This window comes from Olea europaea, chromosome 18 (genome assembly GCF_002742605.1).
Source record: "Olea europaea var. sylvestris chromosome 18, O_europaea_v1, whole genome shotgun sequence".
NCBI lineage: Eukaryota > Viridiplantae > Streptophyta > Magnoliopsida > Lamiales > Oleaceae > Olea > Olea europaea.
In genome coordinates this window covers 1,810,506-1,828,388 of record NC_036254.1, presented here as the reverse complement: position 1 = coordinate 1,828,388, position 17,883 = coordinate 1,810,506, and the positions used below count along the sequence as shown (strand labels likewise).

Below are 17,883 nucleotides of genomic sequence, written 5' to 3'. Positions count from 1 at the left end.
CTTGATTATAATGGTCGATGACCTTAGCCAACATTCTGACCATTTAAGGCTTTCCGCCCAGCTACGTGGGCTAAGTTGGCCGTTGGGAGATGAGTCTAGCGGTTAAGGGCTTTAGCCAATTTTTTAGCTTTTTAAGACTCTTCGTCTAGCCGCGTGGGCTATGTCGATCGTCAGGAGGTGGTCTGACGGTTAAGGGCTTTAGGTAATTTTTAGCTTTTCAAGGCTCTTTACCTAGCCGCATGAGCTATGTTACTGTCAGGAGATGGTCTGACGATTGAGGGCTTTAGCCAATTTTTTGGCTTTTCAAGGCTCTCCGCCTAACCGCGTAGGTTATGTCGATCGTATGTCCTCAAGGGATGAGCATGGAAAGTCAAGATTGCATGTTAGCATAAAAAATATTTAGATTCGTGAGCTCAGTAGGCGCACCGGAATGTCTTCCTTAGTGCCCTCATCATCCACCACTACTAAGGTCTTTCATTGAACATGATAAATAATTGTAACTAAAAGCACCTTTGTACGGTGTTACATGGAGGGGATTAAAAACGCAACATATTCTACTGTATTTGCAAGAACATAGCCTGTGTACCTATCCTGAAGTCTATTGGTAATATCTTTTGAGATGCTCTGCGTTCCATAGCCTACCCAGTTGTCGTTCTCTCATGTCTTTCAGGCTATAAGCTCCATTTCCCAGGCTGCGGATTACTTCATGCGAGCCTTCCCAGTTTGGTTCGAGTTTTTCTAGGGGTGTCCTACTGCTGCTGCATCCCTTAAAACGAGGTCTCCTGGCTGAAAGATTCTTGGTTTCACCCTCCGATTGAAGTATCCAGCGGCTCTTCGTTTATAGGCCATCATCTTGATCGTCGCCTTCTCCCTTACCTCCTCAAGTAGGTCGAGTTCCCCTCTAGTCACAGTGTCATTCGGTTGCTTGACGTTCATCCTTCCAGTCTCGCTTAGGATCTCAATTGGGACTACTGCTTCTATCCCAAAGGTTAGTCTGAATGGCGTTTCTCCGATCGTTTCTCGTAGAGTCGTATGATATGCCCATAGTACATTAGGTAGCTCATCTGCCTACATCCCTTTCTCCTTCTCCAATCTGGTCTTCAGATCCCAGAGAATAACTCGATTTGTCACTTCGGCCTGCCCATTTGATTGAGGTTGGGCGACCAAGGTCAGTCTATGATCGATGTGATAACTTGCACAAAAGTTCTTGAAATTATGATTATCAAATAGTCCGTTGTTATCCGTCACCAATAGCCTGGGTATTTCAAACTGGTATATTATATTTTTCCATACATAGCCTTGTATCTTTTCTATCGTGATGGTCGTCAGTAGTTTTGCCTCCACCCATTTAGTGAAGTAGTCAATGGCGACCAACAAAAACGTCCTTTGCCCTTTGGCCATGGGCAGAGGTCCTAAAATGTCCATTCCCCATTGAAAAAATGGGCACACCCCAAATATGGCTGCCTGCTATTCAGTTATAACATGGATCAGATTTCCATAACGCTGGCATGTGTCACATTTCTATACCAACTATTTGGCATCCTCTTTCATAGTTGGCCAATAGTAGCCCTATCGCAGAATTTTGAAGGCAAGGGATGTTGCCCTTTGGTGGTTATCGCAGGCCCCGGCATGTACCTCAAATAGTATCTCTTTAGCTTCGATGGGGTGTATGCATTTCAGGTATGACATGGTAAAATCTTGCTTGTAGAGCTGTCTATCAATGATGGTAAATGAAGTTGCTTGAGCTTTTAATCTCCTCGTCCCTAGGGGGTCTTCGGGCACCTTATCTTCTGCTAGATATTTGATTATCGGATCCATCCAATTTTTCGCGTGTTCAATACTCTTCACCTCAGCCTAGTGCAGAATGCTGGGTTCTTGTAGGACTTGCACATTCCCTGTCCGAGGTAAGTTTTTTGGGTTGGCCGATGCGAGCTTTGCTAGTGTATCTGCGCTCACTCCAAGCTTTGCTACTAAACCCAAGCCTGTGATGACTGCCTCATACTCGGCATCGTTTTTGGTAGCAGGGAACTCAAAGCACAGCGAGTATTCCAATTCTTTGGAGTCTGGCCCCGATCATTATGATTTCTGCTCCTGATCCCTCTGCATTTGAGGAACCGTCTACAAAGATTTTCCAATCTATCTTCTACCCTTCTGGGGGCTCTATCGGGATGGTGAGCTCGACAATGAAGTCTGTCAGAGCCTGTGCTTTGATGGCCGTCCTAGGCCTAAATTCAATGTCAAACTCACTTATTTCAATCGCCCATTTTTGTAGCCTCTCGGAGGTTTTCGATTGATGTAGAATCTGCTTGATGGGTTGGTTAGTTATTACTTACACTGTATGGGATTGAAAGTAAGGTCTAAGCTTCCTCCCTGCAACAATCAATGCGAGCACCAGGTGTTCAGCTAGACTGTACCTTGTCTCTGTGCCTTTGAGGACCTGACTAACGTAGTAGACCGGTTTTTGTGCCATTGGGAGTTCTTTCACAAGAACGGCGCTAACTGCCCATGGTGACACCGTGAGGTAGAGACACAGTACGTCACCTAGGCATGAGCTGGTCAGAATAAGAGGCTGTTGTAGTGCCTTCTTTAAGGATTCCAGCGATTCTTCACACTCTTGAGTCCACTCGAAATTGGTGGAGCCCCTTATGTCTTTAAAGAAGTGGTAGCACTTATCCGCTGCCCGACTCATGAAGCGATTGAGGGCCGCCACGCGCCATGTCAGTTGCTGAACCTCTTTCTTACTAGTGGGGCTCTTCATTTCTAGTATTGTCTGTATCTTGTCAGGATTTACCTCAATTCCCCTTTGGGTGATCATGACGCCTAGGAACTTCCCGCCGGCAGTACCCAAGACACATTTCTTTGGGTTGAATTTCAAGTTATTGTGTCGGGGCACATCAAATACTTTCTGTAGACAAGCCACATGATCGATAGCTTTGACACTTTTGACTACCATGTCGTCGACCTAGGCTTTTATCACATTTCCGATCAGTTCTCGAAAGACTCTATTAACCATCTTTTGGTAGGTTGCTCCTGCATTTTTGAGGCCGAACGGCATGGCCGTATAACAATATGTCCCAGAGTTTGTGATAAATGATGTCTTTTCCTGGTCGAGCTCAGCCATAGAGATTTGATGGTACCCAAAAAATACATCCAGGAAGCTAAGTCTTTCATGACCTGACGTGGCGTCGACCAGGTGGCCTTAGGGATGTCAAACGGGCTGAGTGGCTTGTCAGCTCGACCACTCGACTCATCAAAACCCGACTCGTGGACGACTCAGGCTCATCAAATGATGAGCCTGAGCCCGAGCTCAAAACCACTAGTCGAGCCCACCTGGCATTTTGATGAGCCTACAAGCCGAGCTCGTGGGCTCGTCAAAAAAGATGAAAAATTTTAAAAAAAGGTCCATAATGTGCAAATTTACCAAATTTTTTTTAAAAAAAATTAAAAAGCCAACGAGCTCGTGAGTGGCTTGTGGGCTTAGCTCGGCCCGCAAGCTCGTGGCTCGTAGGTCAAGTCGAGCTCGGCTCGTCTTTCACGAGTCATGAGCTCGACTCGCCACGAGCCCGAGCCGAGCTCGTGGGTTAAAGGGTTGAGCTGGCTCGGCTCAGCCCATTACCATCCCTAGGTAGTCTATTCTGAGGAGTAGGTATGAGTCCTTTGGGCATGCTTTGTTGATCCCGGTGTAAGCTACACACATGTGCCCTTTCTTGTTTGACTTCTTCACTAACACGATGTTGGCCAACCACTCAGAGTACTGCACCTCCCGAATAAAATCAGCTTGCAATAGCTTTTCCACCTTCGCTTTTGCCACTTCCTACCTTTTTGGGGCGAGGTTCCTCTTTTTCTGCTTCACTGGTTTAGCTCCGGGGAGGACGCCGAGGCAATGCTGAGCGATGGTTGTGCTGACCCCAGTAATGTCGTTCGGGCTCCATACGAAAACATCTAGGTTATCTGCCAGGCACCTTACCAACTTTCCCTTTTCACCAGATTCCAAATCGGCCTCGATGCTAAACTCTCGTCCTTCTGATACGGAGATCTTTTCAATCATGTCAAGTGGTTCGATCCGCCTCTTTAGTGGTTCAACCTCCATCATCATGACCGATGGTGTTCTCTTCACTGATATATCATCGACATAGCATTTCTTGGATGCTTGCTAGTCCCCTTGCACACACTCGACTTTCCTATTGATTGGGAACTTCATGACCTAGTGATAGGTCGAGGGGATGGCTCCAGCTGTGTTCAGCAATGGCCGACCTTAGATCGCATTATAGGCCATGGGAGTTTTTACAACTAAGAAACTTGCCATAATTACCACAGTGGTCGGATAAGTGCCGAGCATGATAGAGAGTTCCACGGTCCCTTCCGAAATTACCGTGACCCTTCTAAAGCCCTATAAGGGGGTGGTCACTATTTTCAACTTGTCAGGGGAGATCTTTGAGCCCAAAAAGCATCCTATATAAGTACATTTGTAGCATTTCCCCCATCAACCAGCACCCTCTTGACGTCAAAATCAGCTATGTCACCTACGATCACCAAGGTATCGTCTTGGGAGTGTGCTATGCCTACCAAATCCTCCTCACCAAAAGTGATGTTCTGACTAAAGCTCGCTTTCCTTTGGATGGAACAGATCCTAAGAGAACTCGCGTAGCTTTTCCTTGTCGAGTTTGAATCTCTACCTCTTGCTATCCCCCCTGCAATCATGTTTATCACTCCCGCCCTAGGCGAGGAACGGTCCTCCACCTTTTGTTTACCTCGGTTGTCCTTCACATATTTTCCCAAGAGCCCTTATCTCAGGCGGCGCTCGATCTCCTCCTTCAGCTGCAGGCACTCTTCCGTATCGTGCTCGTGATCTTTGTGAAAATGATAATATCTGCCTTGGTTTCTCTTGCCGGGTGGCGTTGCCATGGGCCTCAGCCATTCAAGCTCCTTCATATCTCGTATCTCCATTAATAGCTTCGCGCGCGGGGTTTTTAAAGGGGTGAAGGTCTTGGGCTCCTCCCATTTTTGCCTGACTTGTCGGTCTTGGATGGTTCTCTTACTCGTTTGCTCACTCCTTAGCTTATTTTTGTTGGCAGATCTCAGCTCGTCTCCCACTTTTCACTTGTGAATTTCCATTTCCCATCCCTTTCTGAGGTGTTTTGTGACCTTCTCCGCTTCTTCAGCATCAACATACTTGTCTCCCTTTATCAATAGGTCGTGTATTGACTTTGGGGGGTTCTTTGAAAGTGACATATTGAAGGTTCGATTTTGAGTTCTATTCATCAACGCAGTCACCACTGCTGACATTTGAAGATCCTTTATTCCAAGGGTCGCTTGACTGAATTTGGCCAGATACTTTTGCAGAGACTCGTCCTTCTCCTGGACCACCTGCATCAGCTCGATGGTCGTCTTCCTCTTTCTTTTACTACTGAGGAAGTAGGCCACAAAGCTTCTGAAAAGTTCATCAAATGTTCGGATAGATCGGGGGACAAGTGTCACCACCCAGTCTCTAGCTTCTCTCCTGAGGCTCGGGGGAAAAGATCAATACATGACTGCATCAGGTGCTACATAGAGCCTCATTAAATCAACGAAGGTCTGGAGATGGTTAAGTGGATCTGTGACCCCGTCGTAAGCTTCTATCATAGGCTGTTTGAAGTCCTTAGGTAACGGGACCGCCATAATCTCAGGAGCGGATGGGTTCTCTTCTAAGACCATCTGCCTACGCTTATTCTTTTTTTTTGATATTGCATCATCTATTTTCTGCTTCATGATCTCCTCTATCCTCCATTCCAAATCCGTCATGGGTGGGTTAGGCTACAGGATCATAATCCCTGAAGCCCTTGAGCGTGCAGTTACCGGTTGGATGACAGTAGGAGTTTCTATGTGCGCCTCCTGGGTGGCGGTGCGGCTTCTACCCAATGCGACGGGAGGGTGGATCCCCGCATTTGATTCTGCAAGAGGGTCATCATAGCTGCTAGCTGGGTCTCCAGGGTACTGAACTAGCTTTGTATCACAAAATGCAGCGACAGTGGCGGGTCGGGGCCCCTAGCGACTGATTTCGACTCCATCTCCGCCGTTGCTGCTTTCAAGCACGTGTCACTTCTTGTTCATCTTCTTGACATGGCTTTGGTATTTAATGGAAGAAAATTCCCACAGACGGTGCCAATGTGATGGTGGTGGAACAATACCTTCCCATTTACCTGGTGGCGTTTGGCGTTCTTGCTACTCTGTTGGGCGTGAGTAACCTGAAAAAATGAAGGCGGGGCTTTCTCCCCCATTTTACCTCCAACGTGATAATCAGTAAATGATACTGGGAAGTATGAAAATGAATTTAGATGGCTAGGAAACAGTGCTATCGTCCATACCTATATCGGCCACGGGGGTATTTATTGGCGTTGGAAGCCGGGTGGAAATGGTGCCACGTGTCCCACATTGGCCTCCCCACCATCCCCACGTTCTAAGTGGGGGATCTTAACTTCCTGCTCGGAGGTTGGGTCTGAGGTACTCGTCATGTAACATTGTCAATTCATCCAAGATTTTGTGGCTAAGTGTTGACATGACCTTATAGACAATTTCACGTCGGTCGGTGATCTTACATAGAGGTAGAGTACCCATTAGAGGGGTCGACGGTCTCGCGTAGAGGTAGAGCACCCCGAGGGGTCGATGGTCTCGCGTAAAGGTAGAACGCCCGTGGTGGGTTGCTGGTCAAGCGCAGAGGTAGAGCCCTCGGGGATCGATGGCCTCGCGTAGAGGTAGAGCGTCCATGGTGGGTCGACGGTCTAGCGCAAAGATAGAGCTCCCTCGAGGGGAGGCGACGACCTCTCGTAGGGGTAGAGCACCTGGGGGGTAGGTAGTCTTGTGTGGAGGTAGAACGTCCCAGGAGGTCGATGGCTTCGCATTGGCGTGCAATGATTTACATTGCTTATCTTCGGAGGCGGTTTCCTATGTTAACTAATATCAGGTATAACTCTGTTGGAAATTCTAATGCTTAATGGGCTTGAGAATTCACATGTACCGCGTGCACCTGGCACGAGCTGCCAGGAAAAGTAGCCTGGTTCAATTTATACCTCTGTTGTGTTTTACTACTCTTTTCTTATCAAGTCAGTTTTTGTGGTGACTCCACTGATTTTTAGTGAATTAAAACTCCTCCTTGTTTCCTTATAAACAAAGTTCACTATTTTCTAATATTTTGTCTTCATTATTTATCTGGTTTTACTATTCTTATAAGTAGATACAATGTAAATCTATCAGTCCATAGTTGCTACAAGAGAAAACTCTAGAGAAGAAGTTATTGCACAATATCAACCACATTCCTGATTCCTGAAATTTATTTCTGAAGCAATGGAGAGCCAATGAAATCCCTTTTCCTACCTTTAGAGCCTACGTCTCTTGTTTATGTAATTCATCTTCTCTTGTCCATCTGATGCAGGAAATAGTGTTAGAAATGAGTGAGCCGACATAACTTCCACATCTATATATGGTCTTGTTTGTGGGAAGTTGGACACAACATATGTTAAGCCAAAACTTGAAAAAAAAAAAGAAAAAAAAAAAAAATTCTTGCATGGAAACAAGCTCTTTCCATTATGATTCACGAGTTATAGACCAAGGAGTATTTAGATTTTGAAGAGAAGAAGACAAGTTTCAACAATCTAGTTATCTTGCGATTTTTCCAATTTCAAGTGAGTTTTGAGTTTCAACAATCCATGATCAACTAGGCCTGGGCCCTGCATGTGCGTGTTGAAGTCAAGAATCGTGGGTTGATTTATTAGCTAACGATCACATTTCTTCAATAAATGATAAAAAAATATGGCCCAAACAGGGGCATAATTATTCATTTCAACTGAATATGAAATCTCAACTTACTAATTTAAATATTTCAGTTATTTATCACTGTCTCATTAAAATTCATGATGTTGCCTTCGAGCAGCCGCCCTCTTATATTAATCAATGATTCATGAATTTGTAACATTACTTGCATTAATTAACAATACAGCGTATTGGTTGGTAATATAACGACCTTTATAATTAACATATAATAAACGTAACATCCACACTGGCTTCAATTAAGATTTGTAAACTTGCATACAATGGTTTATATTAATTAATTACGATATCTCAAGTTGCCTTTATTAAGTTAAGTTTAATGCATTTTTCCAAGAAATTTTCTCGTCTCTAAGTAACCAGCCTGTTACATTACCAAAGTGAATAAAAACAACTCGGGAAAAAAAAAAATTTATTGTTCTCAATTGACAAATATACCCCTTTTCTTTAAGTAAATAATATCTTTTCCTATGTAGGCAACTGTACCTTTTATGTTTAATAAACATTATTGGAAAACAAATAATTTCCACTAAATGGCAAACAAATTTATTGCCTTGATGATTTAAAATTATAATAATGTACAATGAATTATGGAAGTTATCAAAATTTCAATCCTACCTGTCGCTCGATTGATCTCCAATTAGCACAAGCAGAGTATCGATGCATGTGACCGGCGGTAATTGATCAATAAGTGACTCCACACTATCTAACAAAAACTTCATTGTACATTGTGGCCACATAGAATCCCTTATCATCTTTCCTATTTATTTTTTCTTCTTTGTTCAATTACAAATTTTATAACACGTGTCTTCGCACATAAATTTGTCCAATAACACAAGAAAGAATCAATTATGTTGGTCATGAAATAACTTTCGATTACAATGAAGTTTTAGGCATATTCATTGCACTAGCCACATACAAACCTTGTTAAGGGAATAAATTCCACATCGGTTCAATACTGAAATATTGATCAACTTAAACAGATTTTAGGTCACTCCTCTTAATAAGGTTGACCTTATTAAGATGAACCCCAAATTTTAACATGGTATTAGAGCTCAGTAAACTCTAACGAGCTATTCGGTCCGATTAAGTCTAAAAAATGAGCACACGGATTTCAAGATTGGTCTACTCAAAAAGAGTCACCATCTTGTGGAGGCATGTTAAGGGAATAAATCCCACATCGGTTAAATACCGAAATATTGACCAACTTAAATAGATCTTGGGTCACTTTTCTTAATAAGGTTGACCTTATTAAGATGGACCCCAAATCTTAACAAACCTGACACTGACATGGCAAAGAAATTTCATGATTAAAAGATCTATGGATTCATTTTCAACTAACATGACAATTTTATACACTTATCTAGATCAGAGAAAATACAAAATGATTTGTAAGTAATGCCTAAGTTCTTATTTTTTTGAAAGGGAACGTGGGCACAAGGCTGTACAGGATTTCATACTTCAACACAACAAGGTCACATAAATTGCATAAAATCTGCAAGATGTCATGCCCTTCACATCTTTAATTTAATTGGGTCTGGATTCCATATCATTGGTTTTCATTACTGGACTTTCCTTGCATGTTGATTTGCTATCATCATTGCTGGACTTTCCTTGCTAAGTGAATGGATTTCCTTATTGCTGAGATGAATCATTGTTGGACTTTCCTTCCACTGAGATTTTCCTTTGCTGAGATGACTCATTGTTGGACTTTCCTTACTACTGAGATGAGTGGTGCTAATAGTTTGCCACCATGAATTATAACTTAATCTCTTGTATATGTTGTTTGTTAGGTAAAATTTGATGAATAAAAATAATTTTGGAAGAAATGAGCGACAATTGGCAAAAAGGGAAGAATTCTGAAGTTCGAGGACGAAATTTCAAATATCCAAAAGTTGAATCGGACCAAGGAAATAAAGATTGAAGATCACTCAATTGGATGAATTAGAAGAAAAATGATGAGAATTGCATGAAGAAGGACTCATGCTGAACAAAAAGGCAAAAGAAAGGATCGAAAGGGAAATCAAAAGGGGTGCTAATCTTGTTTGAGAAGAAAACACAGAAAATACAAAATGATTTGTAAGTAATGCCTAAGTTCTTATTTTTTTGAAAGGGAACGTGGGTACAAGGCTGTACAGGATTTCATACTTCAACACAACAAGGTCACATAAATTGCATAAAATCTGCAAGATGTCATGCCCTTCACATCTTTAATTTAATTGGGTCTGGATTCCATATCATTGGTTTTCATTACTGGACTTTCCTTGCATGTTGATTTGCTATCATCATTGCTGGACTTTCCTTGCTAAGTGAATGGATTTCCTTATTGCTGAGATGAATCATTGTTGGACTTTCCTTCCACTGAGATTTTCCTTTGCTGAGATGACTCATTGTTGGACTTTCCTTACTACTGAGATGAGTGGTGCTAATAGTTTGCCACCAGCAAAAGCAATTCTTGTTTGCCGTTGCAATTGCACCCAATCAAGGGATGTGATAGCATAGTTATTTTAAGTTCAACGAATCCAATTTCCTTATACGATTGAAACTCTTTTAGACTATCACTCTGGATAAGATTCTTAACCTATTTCGAGAAATACAGAACATGAAGCACCTCTCATTTTATAAAAAGCATATACATCTTGCAATTAAGGTAGGCCAATTCTGCCATACGTTTACATAGAGAACAAGTCTAGCAAAGGATTGAAAGAAAAACACCAAGGTATTGAAGATTCAATGCTTGGAATTGAAGATCAAAAGTAAGACATTGATTCTGCATCACATTCTTCCTCGTAATATTGTTAGAAACATGCTAGGCTAAATTCTATTGTATTGGGATGAAGATGAACCCTATTAGTTGATTATTTTTAATTCAAAGACCAGTTAGTTAGTTAATTTGTGTTTTTAATTGATTTTTTTTTTTAGTTTTCATGTTAATAATTCAAAGTAAATTCATATTTTTTAATTAGATTCATTATCCTACAATTAGTCTCAGTACTTCAAAAATTAAAAATAAATATGTTAAAATAGTTTGCTTCGTTAATTTGAAATATTTTAAACCTATACACAATGATATCTAACATTATTATGTTACTAATCAAGTTCAATTTCAGTTATACTTGAATAAATAAATGAAAAGATGGAGATGGATGTCACAATTTAGCTGGTATTCAAAATCAAATTAGTCAATTAGACATACATTTGAAAAATGGGTTTGATGGAGATTTTAACATTTTTTTACTATACTACTATGCCACATTAGAAGTTTATGAAGCTATTTGAGAGAAGTATATCTATAAAAGACACTATCTCATATTGAAAAATTATAAAAACATTTGAGAGAAGTGTACCTATAAAAAAAGTATGTCATCCAAAATGTTTTGCCAACTTTCATATTTGGTAAGCTCAACTATTAATAGAGACAGGCAAAGTGAAGGAGCCTCTACAAGGCTGCAGCAATAACTATATGACGTAGTTTCCAATTATGTTACTACAGTTAATAGTATGCTCAATTAGAATAATGAAAAGTGTATCTATAAAAAGAGTGTCATCCAAATTCTCAAATAGTAACTTGTGTTCTTGTGATCTCTACTTAAAAAAAAAGGTTGAACCCCAATCTTGAGGGCCCCATCGCCCCGCCCCTAGAACTTTGTGAGGGAGATAAATCGTGGGATGTGTCCCAACAGGCCCGAGAACAAGAGCTGCCTGTACACTGCGCCTACAAGGAGTCCAATTCCATGTTTCAGGAATCGAACCCTTACAGTGCGACTGCCAGCAAGACATTAGATAACATCACTCCTATCCTTTGCACCACTGGGCTATGCCCCGAAAGGCATTGTGATCTCTGCTTTCATATAGTTCATATTATTGTTGTTTTTATTATTTGACCCAATTCTTAACAGTAGAAATAATTGCAAATGCAGGGTCGCATCTATGCACATGCACGAACTGCGATTGCACAAGTGTAACCTCGCACAGTTCATAGTTTTCTCCTCATCCAAGTTAGCCTACGAGTTACTTTGATTCAGCTTTGGCCCCATCCTATTTGCTGGAAGTCCTTTATCTTCCAAATCTTGACACCTTTGTCCCATCTTACATAGTTTACTCAATTTAGGTCCTTTTCATCCACTTTTTGTGCCTTTTCTCCAGAAATCACCACATCGAGTTTCTCATGATCAATCAATTTACAAAGAAAATTAAGTATAAATCAACAAAACACTCCAAAACGTCCACTTTTTTGATATCCAAACAAGAGAAAAATTACACCTATAAATGACACTGCTGTATCGTCTTCCCTATTTATTTATTTATTTTTTCTTTGTTCAAATTACAAATTTATAAAAACTGTCTTTACACGTAATTTTACCCAATATCACAAGAAAGAATCAATACTGTTGTTCATGAAACAACTTTGAATAATAATGAAATGTTGGGCATATTCGTTGCACTAGGCATATACAACATGACTCTAACCTGCCAAACACATTTCATGCTTAAAAGGAAAGGATTCATTTACAACTAACCTCTGAAAATTATCGAAGTTATCACTCCATTGACATTCAATTAACAAATAGGAACTTGCAAATGATGGGCTGTTTGCTTAATTAATTCCTCGATTGATCTAATTGGTTACTCATGAAGAAAAACTGGTATTTGAGTGGTCCCACCTTAAACAATTGGCGACCTTTCTTGAAATTTAAATCAAAGTTAGTAAGTTGTAATTGTATTCAAATGATTTTTCGATAATAAATTGGTTGGATTAAATCGTTGAACTTGTCACTTTATAGTATGGACATCGGTGGAGTCAATAATTAAACGCAGGTAAATTATAAAATTGGATTAGATCGGATAGACCAAGATGTTTAGATGTTAATTAAAATGAAAGCTTGGGCTTTATTAAAATAGACTTTGTTGCCGAACTTACGTTTTGTTTTACTCTGTGAATTTGGAAGTCTATAATTAGACCAAAAAATGTACAGTAGTTCAAGTAAAATAACTCAACAAGTTTTGTGACAAAAGCGTAGTCAAGTCCCATTGTGTTGAAATTAGCAAATAGTAAGTTACTTATGATTGTTTATTTTAATTGAATTTGAAATCTCAACTTATTAATTAAAATATTTCAGTTATTTATCAATTTCTCACAATGTTGTCTTCGTGCAGCCGGTCTATTATTTTGATCAATAATTCATAAATTTGTCCGTTTGTTTAATTAATTATACAATAAGTTTTATTTCTTTATTATGTAAAGCTATCTTGTTGCCTCAAGGTCTTACCTAAACCCTTTTTTCTCTCAAATTTTCATTTTTTTTAATTATAAAATTTGTGTGTTACTTATGATATGATATGAGAGTCTCTTTTCAATTTTGGCTCATGTCCTATATGTGTTCAATATGGCTTAAGTGTTTGTATCGACAAAAGAAACTAGCCACGTCTGCCCTTTTTATACATGTGCGATTGCATTCCTTGATTGTTTGCCATCTATTAACAAACAAGATTTGCTTCTACTGGCATAAAAAAGTGGTTGTGATCGCACCTAGATAACATTGAGGGATTCCCATTTTGATCATTCGGTCTGCTCATTTGTTTAGCTTGAGTCCTGTTTTGTGCAATTTTCATCATTTTCCTTCTGGTTTCATCTAATTAATTCTATAACATCATTAATCATCATCAATAGGTCCGAATCAAAATTTTGAATAATTACAATTTGGCCCATGAAATTTGAAAATCTCTATTTTTGCTGATTTTCGTTCATTTTTTTTTTCAAATTCATTTTTAATTATTGAGTTTTACCTAATAAACAATATGTACAAGATATTAAGCTATAATTTATTAAAAGCAATCCCAAATATTCATATTTAACCGTCTATATAATACACATATCACAGTCCATTCATTTTATTTTCACTAACCCAAGCATGAAGGAAAAAGTGGGCTAAATTCTAATTTCCCATCAATAAATCTTTCTATTTATCTTTCTTCCATCTATTGTCTGGTTTTCAATTCTAAATGCACACTACATATGAATAGATTCCATAGCCCTAATTAAAATTATTCCAATATGATATTTGACCTTTTCCTTTAAATGAAAATGGAGTTAAAAAGCTTTGTCTTGTGGTATTCTTCATTTTGTTCAACAGCTTCTTCTCCTTCCTAACTATTTTGCCCTCTGTCTTATTTTATCCTTTTTCCTATCTCCTCTCTCTCGGTTGCTGTTTGGTGGTAAATGAGTCACAATGCATAAGACCAAAATTGCAAGTTGAACCCATGTTTGCATTGTTCTAAAAATTATATGGTTAGTAGGGGAAAAATCATCTTGTTTTTATTATTATTTTAAATTTTTAATCATTCGAAAATTTATTTAACAAATTAAAATAATACATACCAAGCATCTAAAATTATAGAATACTATCTTTATTTAATAAATTCCACAATTAGTCAATTATACAAAATTTTCAAATTTAAACTATTTTTTATAGTTTAAATTTTCAAATAAACAAGTCATACTTAATAAATTTATAGAAACTTCATACATATTATCAAAGTTTTTAACAAATCCATAAGTCTCAAAGTCATAATTATGTGATATAGATTGTGCCATAGTTTAGTAAAGTCATTTTTGACTTTTGTATAGATAAGGTCATTTAAAACTTGAAACAAAGTGGAAAAAAAAAATGCTTTTAGTAAAAGGAAAACTAATAAAAAGAAGTAAAATAAAAAGATTTTAATCATTTAGTTGTTGACCGCTTGATTTCTCGCTTAATGTTAAAGCGAGGCGTTTCGTCCATGCCTAAGCATCGTCTATGTGTATTTTTTTGGGCACTGCTTATTCGTATGTGAAACGCTTAAAAACATTTTCTTCTATAACTGCTGAATAGCCCTATGAAAGGCCACTAATTTGCAATACACTTTTGACTTAACAAAATGGATTTACATATTTAAGATATAGCCTCCAAAAATTAAGTACAAATCATGACAAAGTTGAATCGAATTTTTACAATTGTAGTCTTTAAAGGTCTGCGATTGCAAGTCCCTAATTGTTGCTTTCGATTCAACAAGATTCCAATCTTCTTCTCTTGTTTCGGCTTGAACCTTTTTTTAATTGTATTTTTAGTTCTTCATTTTTATTTTTTTACAATTAAATCCTTCACATTCCAAAATCATTAAATATGGATTTGAAGAAAGTTTAAAAGTATGAAATTTAGTGTTCAAATTTCAATTGTTGAATTAACTCACAAAACTTATGAATTTCTTCGGAGTGCTCTATTTATTCTTCTAATTGATCATGTGCACCCCGATTAATTTTTAATTTCCCAAATCAAATTCATTTAAACTCCAATTTGACATTTTTCCTGCCAATTGCATTCAAGTTGAGAATTTTCCTAAAACTAAAATAACTTACACAAATTAACTAGATATTCGCTCAGTCTAGTAATAAAAAAAAAAATAGAAGTCAGAAAAATTGCATAAAATGCAATTAACCTCATGATATGGAGAGGTTTTACAGTATTTTTCTTCTTTTTTAAATTACAAATTTTATAACATGTCTTCATACATAATTTTACCCAAAACACAAGAATCAATTCTGTTGGTCATGAAATTAGGTCCCTGTTTGTCATCTTTTACTTTACATTCTTCCCTATTATTTTTTCTATAGTACTCATTTTTAACCACACATTTTTCACTAAAATAATATTACACGAAAAAAAACTTTTTCTTCTTTTTTAACCACACGTTTTTCATCAATCACAATTCCATAATACATTTCTTCAAATTAATGGGGCTCAAATAGGGCCTATATTTGTAACGAAGTTTACTGCAAAATTATTGCAGTAGCAACATACACAACCTGACACCAAGATGGCAAACAAATTTCGTTTTTAAAAGGTTAAAGACAGGTTTCATTTAATTAGCGTCTGAAAATTATCGAAGTTATAAAGAGCATAACTATAGAACATTGTAATCTTAACAAAATTCAATTTAAAAACAGGAACTTCACATGATGTGCTGTAGGTTTTATTGCTTTCTTAGGTGAAGTTAAAGTATTGCTTGTTTCATTACCTAAGATCCTTTTTCCCTCAAAGTTGCCTTAATCCTTTTCACATTGCCTAACCTTCGTTTTCCATTGAGACCCCAAAGTTGCCTCAAATCCTTTTGAGACATTGCCTAAACTCCTCTTGAGACATTACCTAAACTCCTCTTTCCATTGAGATGGCTTATGCATCTCTACTTTCACTTGCTCAAACATTAGATCAGATCCTGCATCCTCAGGATCAATCTCTAAGTCTTCATCATACAGGGCAGCAGATCATGAGATCTCTCCATGAAAAGGTTAACTTCTTGGTGGATTTTCTGGATGTTATTTCACCAAAAAGTAGCGAGAATATTATTGGTTTGGAAGGAAGAATCAGATATGCAGCGTATGAAGCTGAAGATGTAATTGAATCCAATATGTCGAATCAAATAGTCTCAGAATGGGAGCAGAAATATGAATGCTTGCAGGAGGTAATAGAAGAAGTCGCTTCCATTTCAGAAGATTTGGTGAAGATGATGGAGAGGAACGAAATAGAAATTGTGCAATCAAAGAACACTTATCCTCCTGCTCGTTCCACTAACAGGACTGCTATTGTCGGAATGGAAGATGATATTTCACGTACTAAGCATCTGCTGAGCCTTCCGAAATCAGAACTCTGTATCATCTCAGTTTTTGGGATGGCAGGCCTTGGCAAGTCTACACTAGCAAGAAAAATTTATAATGACCTGGTTATTGCATCTCACTTCGATGTTCGTGCGTGGGCAATGGTATCACAAAACTATTATGAAGAAGAGGTACTCAGTCGCCTTCTGCATTCCATAAGAGACCTCAAGTATGATTCAAGCCAAGAGAGCGCAGAAAAAGTAGTTGAGAATCTATATAAACGTTTGAAGGACAAGAGATACCTTATTGTCTTGGACGATGTGTGGGATGGAGAGATTGTGTTAAAAGTCAAAAGCTTGCTTCCACATGACAGTAATGGAAGCCGAATCTTGTTGACCAGTCGACTAGAAAATGTTGCTGAGTATGCTGATCCTAATTCGATCATTCACCAAATGAGCTTTCTACATACTGATGAGTGTTGGGGGCTACTGCGTGGGTTGGTATTTGGCGAAGAATGTTGTCCTCCTGAATTGGGGGAATTAGGTAGAAAGATTGCACATCATTGCACAGGACTTCCACTTTCAATTGTCCTGATCGGTGGTCTCCTATACAAAGCCGAGAGGACAAGAGAATACTGGAGGTATATTGAACATAGTATTAATGCTGAACATTATGGGTATTTCTCCATTCAGGGCATTATAACTTTCTACTATTACCAGTTGCCCCATCATTTGAGAGCATGTTTTCTTTATATGGGTGTTCTCCCTGAAGATTATGAGATCTGTAGATCCAAACTCATAAAATTATGGGTTGCCAATAGATTTATAAAGCCAGAAAAATCGAAAAGCTTGGAAGAGGTGGCAGAGGAGTTTCTAAAAGACCTTATTGATAGAAATTTGATTATGGTTCGTGAGTGTAATTACAGTGGTGAAATCAAAACCTGCTGCATCCATGATGCCTTGAGGGAATTTTGCCAGATGAAAACTAAGGAGAAGTTTAATTCTGATGATGAGAATCTTACAGAAGTCCATGACAATCTTCGACACATTAGTATTCTCTCAGATTTGAATAACCAAATCCCCAAATTTGATCTTGCAGACAATCTTGATTTACGTATCCGCTCTGTTACATATTTTTTTGGCAATAGCCCACATGGTACATATTTTGTCAAGAGTTTTCGGCTGCTGAGGGTATTGGATGCACTCACAATATGGTTTGACGAGTTTCCTATCGGAATAGTTGAACTGGAGACTTTGAGGTTTATTGCTTTGACTTATTGGGCAAAGCATAGGATTCCTTCGTCAATATCCAAACTTCGCAATCTGGAGACTTTAATTGTTAATCCAGGGAAACTGAGATCCATCTTTAATACATCATTCCTACCGCTGGAAATCTGGAAGATGTCACGATTGAGGCATCTCTTGTTCGTGATAAGTTTCTTGCCTTATCCT

At 38.6% G+C, this 17,883-nt stretch overlaps 1 protein-coding gene across 1 annotated transcript in view; it reads left to right on the top strand.

Moving 5' to 3' along the window:
• Positions 1-16,005: 16,005 nt before the first annotated feature.
• The window catches only part of LOC111366586 (putative late blight resistance protein homolog R1C-3), an 8,702-nt gene continuing 6,824 nt past the window's right edge, over positions 16,006-17,883 (top strand). The window contains exon 1 of the mRNA XM_022987313.1: positions 16,006-17,855. Coding sequence (XP_022843081.1) covers positions 16,006-17,855 — 1,850 coding nt within the window. The remainder of the gene's footprint in view (positions 17,856-17,883) is intronic.